This window comes from Eucyclogobius newberryi, unplaced genomic scaffold (genome assembly GCF_026437365.1).
Source record: "Eucyclogobius newberryi isolate DKJ021-1_F unplaced genomic scaffold, fEucNew1.0.hap1 SCAF_33, whole genome shotgun sequence".
Taxonomy (NCBI): Eukaryota; Metazoa; Chordata; class Actinopteri; order Gobiiformes; family Gobiidae; genus Eucyclogobius; species Eucyclogobius newberryi.
In genome coordinates, this window is record NW_027315979.1 from 701,434 (window position 1) to 714,905 (window position 13,472).

The window sequence follows — 13,472 nt, forward strand, 5'->3', positions numbered from 1 at the left end:
AACCAGGACTAAACCAGGACTAAACCAGGTCTAAACCAGGTCTAAACCAGGTCTAAACCAGGACTAAACCAGGTCTAAACCAGGTCTAAACCAGGTCTAAACCAGGTCTAAACCAGGTCTAAACCAGGTCTAAACCAGGACTAAACCTGGACTAAACCAGGTCTAAACCAGGACTAAACCAGGACTAAACCAGGTCTAAACCAGGACTAAACCAGGACTAAACCAGGACTAAACCAGGACTAAACCAGGTCTAAACCAGGTCTAAACCAGGTCTAAACCAGGACTAAACCAGGACTAAACCAGGTCTAAACCAGGTCCAAACCAGGTCTAAACCAGGACTAAACCAGGTCTAAACCAGGTCTAAACCAGGTCTAAACCAGGTCTAAACCAGGACTAAACCAGGACTAAACCAGGTCTAAACCAGGACTAAACCAGGACTAAACCAGGACTAAACCAGGTCTAAACCAGGTCTAAACCAGGTCTAAACCAGGACTAAACCAGGTCTAAACCAGGTCTAAACCAGGTCTAAACCAGGACTAAACCAGGACTAAACCAGGTCTAAACCAGGTCTAAACCAGGTCTAAACCAGGTCTAAACCAGGACTAAACCAGGTCTAAACCAGGTCTAAACCAGGTCTAAACCAGGACTAAACCAGGACTAAACCTGGACTAAACCAGGTCTAAACCAGGACTAAACCAGGACTAAACCAGGACTAAACCAGGTCTAAACCAGGACTAAACCAGGACTAAACCAGGACTAAACCAGGACTAAACCAGGTCTAAACCAGGTCTAAACCAGGTCTAAACCAGGACTAAACCAGGTCTAAACCAGGTCTAAACCAGGACTAAACCAGGACTAAACCAGGTCTAAACCAGGTCTAAACCAGGACTAAACCAGGACTAAACCAGGACTAACCCAGGACTAAACCAGGACTAAACCAGGACTAAACCAGGACTAAACCAGGTCTAAACCAGGTCTAAACCAGGTCTAAACCAGGACTAAACCAGGACTAAACCAGGACTAACCCAGGACTAAACCAGGTCTAAACCAGGACTAAACCAGGACTAAACCAGGACTAAACCAGGTCTAAACCAGGTCTAAACCAGGTCTAAACCAGGACTAAACCAGGACTAAACCAGGACTAAACCAGGTCTAAACCAGGACTAAACCAGGACTAAACCAGGACTAAACCAGGACTAAACCAGGACTAAACCAGGACTAAATCATTAAAATATGAACACATTTGGAGAACACTTGAACCACACTTGGTTTTGAGAAGTTCTACACATAAATGAAGACTAAAAAGACTAAAGCTGAACTAGTCTCTTCTCTAGTTCAGCTTTAGTAAAGTCAGGACCAGGATTGTGAAGTGTCACCTGATCTCTTCATTGATGGCGTCCAGCTGTTCCTGTAGCATTAGCGCCAGAGTCTGCGCATCCGATTGGCCGCTGGGGGACAGGAGGGCGGAGCTCACATCGTCGTCCATGTCGGACTCGGGCTCCACGTCGCTGCCCAGGAGGTGACCCACGGAGCCGCGCAGGGACGGGTAATCCTGCCCGAAGACAGCGCACACCTGGGGCAGAAGAGGCGGGCGTGAGTGGGTGCGAGCGGGTGTGAGCGGGCCTGAGCGGGCGTGAGCGGGCCTGAGCGGCGTGAGCGGGCCTGAGCGGGTGTGAGCGGGCCTGAGCGGGTGTGAGCGGGCCTGAGCGGGTGTGAGCGGGCCTGAGCGGCGTGAGCGGGCCTGAGCGGCGTGAGTGGGCCTGAGCGGCGTGAGCGGGCTTGAGCGGCGTGAGCGGGTGTGAGCGGGCCTGAGCGGGCCTGAGCGGGCCTGAGCGGGTGTGAGCGGGCCTGAGCGGGTGTGAGCGGGCGTGAGCGGGCCTGAGCGGGTGTGAGCGGGCCTGAGCGGGCCTGAGCGGGCCTGAGCGGGCGTGAGCGGGTGTGAGCGGGCCTGAGCGGGTGTGAGCGGGCCTGAGCGGCGTGAGCGGGCCTGAGCGGCGTGAGCGGGCCTGAGCGGGTGTGAGCGGGCGTGAGCGGGCCTGAGCGGGTGTGAGCGGGCCTGAGCGGGCCTGAGCGGGCCTGAGCGGGTGTGAGCGGGCCTGAGCGGGTGTGAGCGGGCCTGAGCGGGTGTGAGCGGGCCTGAGCGGGTGTGAGCGGGCCTGAGCGGGCCTGAGCGGGCCTGAGCGGGCCTGAGCGGGCCTGAGCGGGCGCATCAGTGTAACTTTAACACTGTTTACTGCACAGTCCTTCAGGACAAAGTGCTGACGTCTTTGGTACAAATAATGACGGACATTTTCCCACAAATGAACATTTGAATAATGGTGGTTTCTTTATGTTTTCTGCAGTAAAACGCAGCGAAGGATCATGGTCTATGTAGTTCTGGGGCCGTCAAGATGAGTCGCTTCATCGTGATTATTCAGGCTGCAATAACGTGACAATTCTAGAAGTACTTTATCTTCAATATATAGGCCAAAAATAGACTTAAATGTAACGAACATTTTTATCTGGAGGTTTTTAACGTAAAGATTTTTCACTGTTTTTCGTCTCAATAATTATGAATCATTTTCAATTTGTGATATTTTTTCTCACAATAATCGTTAGTCTAAAATGTGGTAATTGTGACAAAACAATTCCTTTAGGTAAAGAAGCTTGTGACATGTAACCATGGTGATTATTATCCTTACTTTATGAAACAACTTGTTAAGATCATATTTTATTACATTTTGAAATCAAAGCCACAGTCGACAAAACATGTATTAAATATGAAACAAACCAAAACGATCAAAACATTATTCATCAAAACTGAAACAAATCCCATAGAATTCAACTTTTTTATACTATTTACAAATGTAAAAGTCAATTAAACTCAATCAATAATAACTCAATTAAATAAGAAACGTTGATCTTGTTGCGAGAGCGAAATGAGCCGCATCGTGGAAGAAACATAAAGAATGAATAATAATGAGTCAGATTCAAATGATCAAAACACTGAAGGTCAAATATAATAAATACTTTAGATTCTTTATGTTTATTTATGCAGAAAATATGTTTATGTCTGAGTCTGAGGTTCACGTCTGCACGGGTGAACACACGAGGTCAGAGGAGGTCAGAGGAGGTCAGTGGAGGTCAGAGGAGGTCAGTGGAGGTCAGAGGAGGTCAGAGGAGGTCAGTGGAGGTCAGAGGAGGTCAGAGGAGGTCAGAGGAGGTGAGAGGAGGTCAGAGGAGGTCAGAGGAGGTCAGAGGAGGTCAGTGGAGGTCAGTGGAGGTCAGAGGAGGTCAGTGGAGGTCAGAGGAGGTCAGTGGAGGTCAGTGGAGGTCAGTGGAGGTCAGAGGAGGTCAGTGGAGGTCAGTGGAGGTCAGAGGAGGTCAGTGGAGGTCAGAGGAGGTCAGTGGAGGTCAGAGGAGGTCAGAGGAGGTCAGTGGAGGTCAGAGGAGGTCAGTGGAGGTCAGTGGAGGTCAGAGGAGGTCAGAGGAGGTCAGTGGAGGTCAGAGGAGGTCAGTGGAGGTCAGTGGAGGTGAGAGGAGGTCAGAGGAGGTCAGAGGAGGTCAGTGGAGGTCAGAGGAGGTCAGTGGAGGTCAGTGGAGGTCAGAGGAGGTCAGTGGAGGTCAGAGGAGGTCAGTGGAGGTCAGTGGAGGTCAGAGGAGGTCAGTGGAGGTCAGAGGAGGTCAGTGGAGGTCAGAGGAGGTCAGAGGAGGTCAGTGGAGGTCAGAGGAGGTCAGAGGAGGTCAGAGGAGGTGAGAGGAGGTCAGAGGAGGTCAGAGGAGGTCAGAGGAGGTCAGTGGAGGTCAGTGGAGGTCAGAGGAGGTCAGTGGAGGTCAGAGGAGGTCAGTGGAGGTCAGTGGAGGTCAGTGGAGGTCAGAGGAGGTCAGTGGAGGTCAGTGGAGGTCAGAGGAGGTCAGTGGAGGTCAGAGGAGGTCAGTGGAGGTCAGAGGAGGTCAGAGGAGGTCAGTGGAGGTCAGAGGAGGTCAGTGGAGGTCAGTGGAGGTCAGAGGAGGTCAGAGGAGGTCAGTGGAGGTCAGAGGAGGTCAGTGGAGGTCAGTGGAGGTGAGAGGAGGTCAGAGGAGGTCAGAGGAGGTCAGTGGAGGTCAGAGGAGGTCAGTGGAGGTCAGTGGAGGTCAGAGGAGGTCAGTGGAGGTCAGAGGAGGTCAGTGGAGGTCAGTGGAGGTCAGAGGAGGTCAGAGGAGGTCAGAGGAGGTCAGTGGAGGTCAGTGGAGGTCAGAGGAGGTCAGAGGAGGTCAGAGGAGGTGAGAGGAGGTGAGAGGAGGTCAGAGGAGGTCAGTGGAGGTCAGAGGAGGTCAGAGGAGGTCAGTGGAGGTCAGAGGAGGTCAGAGGAGGATGGACATTGAACTTACATCACAGCATGTCCATGGCGGCAGGTGAGAGAAGACAGACACAGGTTAGTACAGAATGATGGCGTGACGGACACAACTGGTCTTCATCACTGGAGCGGTCAAGCAGATGTGAATGTGGACGGCAGAAAAAGACACTCTAGAATATGACCAAAAGAAAAGTGACACATAAACTGGCACAAAGTAGGACTAAAAGGGGAACAAAGCAGGACCATCAAACACATTAGTTAATAAATACTTTAAATGAATATTCTTAAAATATGATTTAGTCTTGTCAGAAGTGTCAGAAAGAGTTGTTTTATTTCAATGCAAATGAGACAAATCCATTCAAAAAGATTTGAGAGTTTGAAATAGAAAAGTCTCTCAAAAAGACTTCAACACAGCTAACCCTTTGTGTTCTTAGCCTGATTTAACATGCACGATGCTCGTTACCTTGTTGGGGTCGTCTCGGAGCGCAGACAGTCGTCCTTTCTGAGCTCGGCGGATCACGGTGGTGCTGTAGTGCCCGTCCTGACCCTCCACCACCGAGAAGCGCAGGTCACTGGCACTGCCCAGGTGAGACCTGCATCGCCGCGGGTACACGGGGTACATGGGGTACACGGGGTACATGGGGTACACGGGGTACATGGGGTACATGGGGTACACGGGGTACACAGGGTACACATTATACACATGGGGATCACTCCTCCAGTTTGGGGGTCACTGCCTCAAGTGCTCCGGTCACTACGGGCACCCCTGACACCTTCTCCAGCTCCTCTCTGAGGCCTTGTGATTTCTCTAGTTTCTCATGTTCCTTTTTCCAGATGTTTCCATCCCATGATGCACTGCAATGTCCACCACCACGGCTTTCCTCTGACCCATAATGACCACCACTATGTCCGGTTGGTTCCAGTACCATTCGGTCTGTCTGTATCTGGAAGTCCCAGAGGACCTTGGCTCGGTCGTTCTCCACCTTTGGAGGTGTTTCCACTTTGTCCTTGGGGTCTTCAGCTCGTGCTCTGCTCAGATGTTTCTTACACTATGTCAGCTCCTGGTGATGGAGCTCCATGTCTGAGGTCCCTGCAGCATCTGCACCTGCAGTTATGTGTGGGACGGTCTCAGGGCCCTTTGCACAGCTACACCTTGGGTCTTGTCTGGTGTGGTAGATCTGGGCCTCTGTCCTCTTTCTCACCATTGGTAGGATTTTGTAATATCAGCCACTTCAGTTATGTTCCTGTGGTACATCCCATGTAGGGGCGTGTCCTCCCATGTAGGGGCGTGTCCTCCCATGTAGGGGCGTGTCCTCCCATGTAGGGGCGTGTCCTCCCATGTAGGGGCGTGTCCTCCCGTGTAGGGGCGTGTCCTCCCATGTAGGGGCGTGTCCTCCCATGTAGGGGCGTGTCCTCCCATAGGGGCGTGTCCTCCCGTGTAGGGGCGTGTCCTCCCATGTAGGGGCGTGTCCTCCCATGTAGGGGCGTGTCCTCCCATGTAGGGGCGTGTCCTCCCATGTAGGGGCGTGTCCTCCCGTGTAGGGGCGTGTCCTCCCATGTAGGGGCGTGTCCTCCCGTGTAGGGGCGTGTCCTCCCGTGTAGGGGCGTGTCCTCCCGTGTAGGGGCGTGTCCTCCCGTGTAGGGGCGTGTCCTCTCGTGTAGGGGCGTGTCCTCCCATGTAGGGGCGTGTCCTCCCATGTAGGGGCGTGTCCTCCCATGTAGGGGCGTGTCCTCCCATGTAGGGGCATGTCCTCCCATGTAGGGGCGTGTCCTCTCGTGTAGGGGCGTGTCCTCCCATGTAGGGGCGTGTCCTCCCATGTAGGGGCGTGTCCTCCCATGTAGGGGCATGTCCTCCCATGTAGGGGCGTGTCCTCCCGTGTAGGGGCGTGTCCTCCCATGTAGGGGCGTGTCCTCCCATGTAGGGGCGTGTCCTCCCATGTAGGGGCGTGTCCTCCCATGTAGGGGCGTGTCCTCCCATGTAGGGGCGTGTCCTCCCGTGTAGGGGCGTGTCCTCCCGTGTAGGGGCGTGTCCTCCCGTGTAGGGGCGTGTCCTCCCGTGTAGGGGCGTGTCCTCCCGTGTAGGGGCGTGTCCTCCCGTGTAGGGGCGTGTCCTCTCGTGTAGGGGCGTGTCCTCCCATGTAGGGGCGTGTCCTCCCATGTAGGGGCGTGTCCTCCCATGTAGGGGCGTGTCCTCCCATGTAGGGGCGTGTCCTCCCATGTAGGGGCGTGTCCTCTCGTGTAGGGGCGTGTCCTCCCATGTAGGGGCGTGTCCTCCCATGTAGGGGCGTGTCCTCCCATGTAGGGGCGTGTCCTCCCATGTAGGGGCGTGTCCTCCCATGTAGGGGCGTGTCCTCCCATGTAGGGGCGTGTCCTCCCATGTAGGGGCGTGTCCTCCCGTGTAGGGGCGTGTCCTCCCATGTAGGGGCGTGTCCTCCCATGTAGGGGCGTGTCCTCCCATGTAGGGGCGTGTCCTCCCATGTAGGGGCGTGTCCTCCCATGTAGGGGCGTGTCCTCCCGTGTAGGGGCGTGTCCTCCCATGTAGGGGCGTGTCCTCCCGTGTAGGGGCGTGTCCTCCCGTGTAGGGGCGTGTCCTCCCATGTAGGGGCGTGTCCTCCCGTGTAGGGGCGTGTCCTCTCGTGTAGGGGCGTGTCCTCCCATGTAGGGGCGTGTCCTCCCATGTAGGGGCGTGTCCTCCCATGTAGGGGCGTGTCCTCCCATGTAGGGGCATGTCCTCCCATGTAGGGGCGTGTCCTCTCGTGTAGGGGCGTGTCCTCCCATGTAGGGGCGTGTCCTCCCATGTAGGGGCGTGTCCTCCCATGTAGGGGCGTGTCCTCCCATGTAGGGGCGTGTCCTCCCATGTAGGGGCGTGTCCTCCCATGTAGGGGCGTGTCCTCTCGTGTAGGGGCGTGTCCTCCCATGTAGGGGCGTGTCCTCCCATGTAGGGGCGTGTCCTCCCATGTAGGGGCGTGTCCTCCCATGTAGGGGCATGTCCTCCCATGTAGGGGCGTGTCCTCTCGTGTAGGGGCGTGTCCTCCCATGTAGGGGCGTGTCCTCCCGTGTAGGGGCGTGTCCTCCCATGTAGGGGCGTGTCCTCCCATGTAGGGGCGTGTCCTCCCATGTAGGGGCGTGTCCTCCCATGTAGGGGCATGTCCTCCCATGTAGGGGCGTGTCCTCCCATGTAGGGGCGTGTCCTCCCATGTAGGGGCGTGTCCTCTCGTGTAGGGGCGTGTCCTCCCATGTAGGGGCGTGTCCTCCCATGTAGGGGCGTGTCCTCCCATGTAGGGGCGTGTCCTCCCATGTAGGGGCGTGTCCTCTCGTGTAGGGGCGTGTCCTCCCATGTAGGGGCGTGTCCTCCCATGTAGGGGCGTGTCCTCCCATGTAGGGGCGTGTCCTCCCATGTAGGGGCGTGTCCTCCCGTGTAGGGGCGTGTCCTCCCGTGTAGGGGCGTGTCCTCCCATGTAGGGGCGTGTCCTCCCATGTAGGGGCGTGTCCTCCCATGTAGGGGCGTGTCCTCCCGTGTAGGGGCGTGTCCTCCCATGTAGGGGCGTGTCCTCCCGTGTAGGGGCGTGTCCTCCCGTGTAGGGGCGTGTCCTCCCATGTAGGGGCGTGTCCTCCCGTGTAGGGGCGTGTCCTCTCGTGTAGGGGCGTGTCCTCCCATGTAGGGGCGTGTCCTCCCATGTAGGGGCGTGTCCTCCCATGTAGGGGCGTGTCCTCCCGTGTAGGGGCGTGTCCTCTCGTGTAGGGGCGTGTCCTCCCATGTAGGGGCGTGTCCTCCCATGTAGGGGCGTGTCCTCCCATGTAGGGGCGTGTCCTCCCATGTAGGGGCGTGTCCTCCCATGTAGGGGCGTGTCCTCCCATGTAGGGGCGTGTCCTCTCGTGTAGGGGCGTGTCCTCCCATGTAGGGGCGTGTCCTCCCATGTAGGGGCGTGTCCTCCCATGTAGGGGCATGTCCTCCCATGTAGGGGCGTGTCCTCTCGTGTAGGGGCGTGTCCTCCCATGTAGGGGCGTGTCCTCCCGTGTAGGGGCGTGTCCTCCCATGTAGGGGCGTGTCCTCCCATGTAGGGGCGTGTCCTCCCATGTAGGGGCGTGTCCTCCCATGTAGGGGCATGTCCTCCCATGTAGGGGCGTGTCCTCCCATGTAGGGGCGTGTCCTCCCATGTAGGGGCGTGTCCTCTCGTGTAGGGGCGTGTCCTCCCATGTAGGGGCGTGTCCTCCCATGTAGGGGCGTGTCCTCCCATGTAGGGGCGTGTCCTCTCGTGTAGGGGCATGTCCTCCCATGTAGGGGCGTGTCCTCCCATGTAGGGGCGTGTCCTCCCATGTAGGGGCGTGTCCTCTCGTGTAGGGGCGTGTCCTCCCATGTAGGGGCGTGTCCTCCCATGTAGGGGCGTGTCCTCCCATGTAGGGGCGTGTCCTCTCGTGTAGGGGCATGTCCTCCCATGTAGGGGCGTGTCCTCCCATGTAGGGGCGTGTCCTCCCATGTAGGGGCGTGTCCTCTCGTGTAGGGGCGTGTCCTCCCATGTAGGGGCGTGTCCTCCCGTGTAGGGGCGTGTCCTCCCGTGTAGGGGCGTGTCCTCCCATGTAGGGGCGTGTCCTCCCGTGTAGGGGCGTGTCCTCTCGTGTAGGGGCGTGTCCTCCCATGTAGGGGCGTGTCCTCCCATGTAGGGGCGTGTCCTCCCATGTAGGGGCATGTCCTCCCATGTAGGGGCGTGTCCTCTCGTGTAGGGGCGTGTCCTCCCATGTAGGGGCGTGTCCTCCCATGTAGGGGCGTGTCCTCCCATGTAGGGGCGTGTCCTCCCATGTAGGGGCGTGTCCTCCCATGTAGGGGCGTGTCCTCCCATGTAGGGGCGTGTCCTCCCATGTAGGGGCATGTCCTCCCATGTAGGGGCGTGTCCTCTCGTGTAGGGGCGTGTCCTCCCATGTAGGGGCGTGTCCTCCCGTGTAGGGGCGTGTCCTCCCATGTAGGGGCGTGTCCTCCCATGTAGGGGCGTGTCCTCCCATGTAGGGGCGTGTCCTCCCATGTAGGGGCATGTCCTCCCATGTAGGGGCGTGTCCTCCCATGTAGGGGCGTGTCCTCCCATGTAGGGGCGTGTCCTCTCGTGTAGGGGCGTGTCCTCCCATGTAGGGGCGTGTCCTCCCATGTAGGGGCGTGTCCTCCCATGTAGGGGCGTGTCCTCTCGTGTAGGGGCATGTCCTCCCATGTAGGGGCGTGTCCTCCCATGTAGGGGCGTGTCCTCCCATGTAGGGGCGTGTCCTCTCGTGTAGGGGCGTGTCCTCCCATGTAGGGGCGTGTCCTCCCATGTAGGGGCGTGTCCTCCCATGAGCACCTCATCATCCTCTGTTCCTCATTGTCTGAGACATTCACTGAGCACGTCCTCTGATCACTGCCAGTAGCTGTTTATTGTCCAGGACTTGTTCTTGTCATTGAGCTGCTTCAGGACTTGCCTCTTGTAACTGTCCTCAATGTCCTCTGTCCCCCTCTGTGTGGACCACCTTCCCTCTCTTAGTCACCATCACACACTTCTCTCGTCCCAATGACATTCCGATATCTCAGCTGTAGATCCTGGTGGTGTGAATGTCCCGCTCGCTCTTGGCATCCAGCGTGATGTCCTCCATGTGGAGGAGGTGACTGATGGAAGCTCCATTCCTGAGTCGTATCCAGAGCCAGTCTTGTTGATTATTTGGCTGAGGGGGTTCAGACCTCTGCAGAACAGCAGTGAGGGGGTTCAGACCTCTGCAGAACAGCAGTGGGGGGGTTCAGACCTCTGCAGAACAGCAGTGGGGGGGGTTCAGACCTCTGCAGAACAGCAGTGGGGGGGGTTCAGACCTCTGCAGAACAGCAGTGGGGGGTTCAGACCTCTGCAGAACAGCAGTGGGGGGGTTCAGACCTCTGCAAAACAGCAGTGGGGGGGTTCAGACCTCTGCAGAACAGCAGTGGGGGGGGTTCAGACCTCTGCAAAACAGCAGTGGGGGGGTTCAGACCTCTGCAGAACAGCAGTGGGGGGGTTCAGACCTCTGCAAAACAGCAGTGGGGGGGGTTCAGACCTCTGCAGAACAGCAGTGGGGGGTTCAGACCTCTGCAGAACAGCAGTGGGGGGGTTCAGACCTCTGCAAAACAGCAGTGGGGGGGTTCAGACCTCTGCAGAACAGCAGTGGGGGGGGTTCAGACCTCTGCAGAACAGCAGTGGGGGGTTCAGACCTCTGCAGAACAGCAGTGAGGGGGTTCAGACCTCTGCAGAACAGCAGTGGGGGGTTCAGACCTCTGCAGAACAGCAGTGGGGGGTTCAGACCTCTGCAGAACAGCAGTGGGGGGTTCAGACCTCTGCAGAACAGCAGTGAGGGGGTTCAGACCTCTGCAGAACAGCAGTGGGGGGTTCAGACCTCTGCAGAACAGCAGTGGGGGGGTTCAGACCTCTGCAGAACAGCAGTGAGGGGGTTCAGACCTCTGCAGAACAGAAGTGGGGGGGTTCAGACCTCTGCAGAACAGCAGTGGGGGGTTCAGACCTCTGCAGAACAGCAGTGGGGGGGTTCAGACCTCTGCAAAACAGCAGTGGGGGGGTTCAGACCTCTGCAGAACAGCAGTGGGGGGGGTTCAGACCTCTGCAGAACAGCAGTGGGGGGTTCAGACCTCTGCAGAACAGCAGTGGGGGGTTCAGACCTCTGCAGAACAGCAGTGGGGGGGTTCAGACCTCTGCAAAACAGCAGTGGGGGGGTTCAGACCTCTGCAGAACAGCAGTGGGGGGGGTTCAGACCTCTGCAGAACAGCAGTGGGGGGTTCAGACCTCTGCAGAACAGCAGTGAGGGGGTTCAGACCTCTGCAGAACAGCAGTGAGGGGGTTCAGACCTCTGCAGAACAGCAGTGGGGGGTTCAGACCTCTGCAGAACAGCAGTGAGGGGGTTCAGACCTCTGCAGAACAGCAGTGGTGACAGCGCAGCACCTTGGAAAATGCCACATTTGACTGTCACTTGTGCAAGTGTCTTGCCGTTGGCCTGAAGGGGGGTTTTCCACAGCCTCATCGAGTTCCTATGAAGGCTCTTAGAGCTCCATCGATGTTGTACAACTCATTCATTGATCCAAGTGTGTGTCATTGAGTCGTATGATTTCTTGTAATGGATCCAGGCAGGGTCAGGTCGGTGTGTCGGGTTCTACAGTCTGTTCTGTAGTGACAGTTCTTTCACCAGGAGCTGGTGTTTTGCACCTCTGGTAGTTTTGCCTTTCTGAACTGCTCGTGTATAGATCCATGTGCCGCTTATCTTAGCCGCCATTATCCCCGACAGGAGCTTATGCCTGACAGGAGCTTATGCCTGACAGGAGCTTATGCCTGACAGGAGCTTCCATGTTGTGGAGAGACAGGTTATTGGCCGATAGTTGGACAGGACTGTGCCCTTTGACGGATCCTTCTGGTCCTCTCTCAGAGCCATCAGACGGTCGGCTCACCTCTCTGGGCCTCAGACGGTCGGCTCACCTCTCTGGGCCTCAGACGGTCGGCTCATCTCTCTCCGAGCTGTCTTGATTTTAGCTTCCAACCCCCTTTTCCATGGCATTTCATGGTTGCTCTTACGATAGCCGAGTGTCTCAAGGTTCACTGAACCCAATCGTACCCAATCTCTGGCTGGGGAGTTAGCGCTAACTCCCCTCTGACCTCGGACCTGGCGCACTGGCTCGCGCTCGCTATTGCCATAGCATCTGTGTTGTATCTCATCAATCTCTAGTTGTGAGCGCAGTTGCCGTTTGTGGATGTTGGAACACTGAGCTACTAGTTGTTTGGTCGTTAGTGTTGACCGTGGGTTTCGTACTCGCCGTTCATCCCACATCCTCTGTATGTAGCTCCTCCTTGTTCCCGTCGCCCAGGTGCTCTGGTTCCCCAGCACCTGACGCAGACCTTGTTTGGCCGCCATGTCATTCATTTTGTTTGCACTCATCATGGTGTGAGGGAGGGGCTTGCCTAAGGACCCACACTAGCTGCACAAGTGGGAATCGACACGTGTCACGATCATCACATGACAGCAGTTCATTCAGAACATGTGACACAAACACATGAGATGGAATATATATATATACAATATACTGGTATATTTTCAAAAATACCCTGATGTTTTTAATCTTTCAGATTTGGCAGGAGAGTGTGGTAATAAAAAGTCCGGTGTTTTACATGAAATCATTGCTATTTTCTGTACCTGGGATGAGTCCCGTCGCCAAACGCTCCACTGCGACGTTTCAAATGGTCAATCTCGTTCCTGAGCTTTTCAATCTCTCCGATCAATCGCTCCTGAGAGACACAAGAGGTGAAAGAAAGTTCCTGATGAAATAAATGAAATAAAGAAAGAGCAGGTTTCCTGCGGCACTGACCCTGGTGTGGTGGAACTCCTCCAGCTGCTTCTGACAGTTCTCCAGATCCTGAATCAGGGAGTTCTGCAGGTAAAGACAAGACAGATGTATAAACGTAAGAACTATGTCTTTAATTAGGACTGAGGTTTGGGTGTGATTCCTACTTTGTCCTCCAGGGCGGCCATGCGCTCCTTCAGGTGCAGCTGCAGTCGCTCGTTGGACTCGGTCAGAAGTCGGTCCACTGTGTCCGAAAGGCGCTTGTTGTGCTCCTCGTTCATCTTCTCTCTCTGACGAGCCTGAAACACAAACAGAACATGGATCATCCACTGAACGAAGCAACATGAGTCCATCAAGAGGGAAATGTGTCTTTTAAATGTAGTAGTACAAAACGTGCCTTTACAGAAGTATCATCATTGCAGTTAAGTCACTTTCACCCTGTGTAATACTATAATACTGACTCTCACGTCGCTACAATCACAAACAGGACAAGACCATAAGACCAGAGCCATCAAAGTCCAATCAGAAGAAGAAAGAAGAGAAATCATCCAAAGAAAAGGAAATGAAGACACAACATAATAGTCACATTCAGTCCAGTGTGTAGCTCGACACAAACGCTAACACTCCTGTGTACAAGACGAAAAAAATGACTGTTTTACCCTTTTGTCACAGAATAAATTAGCAACAATTAGCTAATTACACTTTATTCTTCTACAAACAATGCTTCTTCTTGATTGGCCGTGCTATGCCTATTTAGTATTGATCCTTCACTTGAATAAATCAGAGCATAACGAGGCCACATCTGCCTCCTCACAACACTGTGGGCTAACGCT

The 13,472-nt window shown here is 55.7% G+C and overlaps 1 protein-coding gene across 1 annotated transcript in view; it reads right to left on the minus strand.

Moving 5' to 3' along the window:
• ppfia4 (PTPRF interacting protein alpha 4) overlaps positions 1 to 13,472 on the minus strand; it is a 70,197-nt gene that overhangs the window by 39,170 nt on the left and 17,555 nt on the right. Inside the window, exons 5-9 of the mRNA XM_072461871.1 lie at positions 12,807 to 12,938; positions 12,664 to 12,726; positions 12,492 to 12,583; positions 4,780 to 4,909; positions 1,377 to 1,573 (exon numbers count right to left, since the gene is read on the minus strand). Of these exons, the coding sequence (XP_072317972.1) occupies positions 1,377 to 1,573; positions 4,780 to 4,909; positions 12,492 to 12,583; positions 12,664 to 12,726; positions 12,807 to 12,938 (614 nt within the window). The remainder of the gene's footprint in view (positions 1 to 1,376; positions 1,574 to 4,779; positions 4,910 to 12,491; positions 12,584 to 12,663; positions 12,727 to 12,806; positions 12,939 to 13,472) is intronic.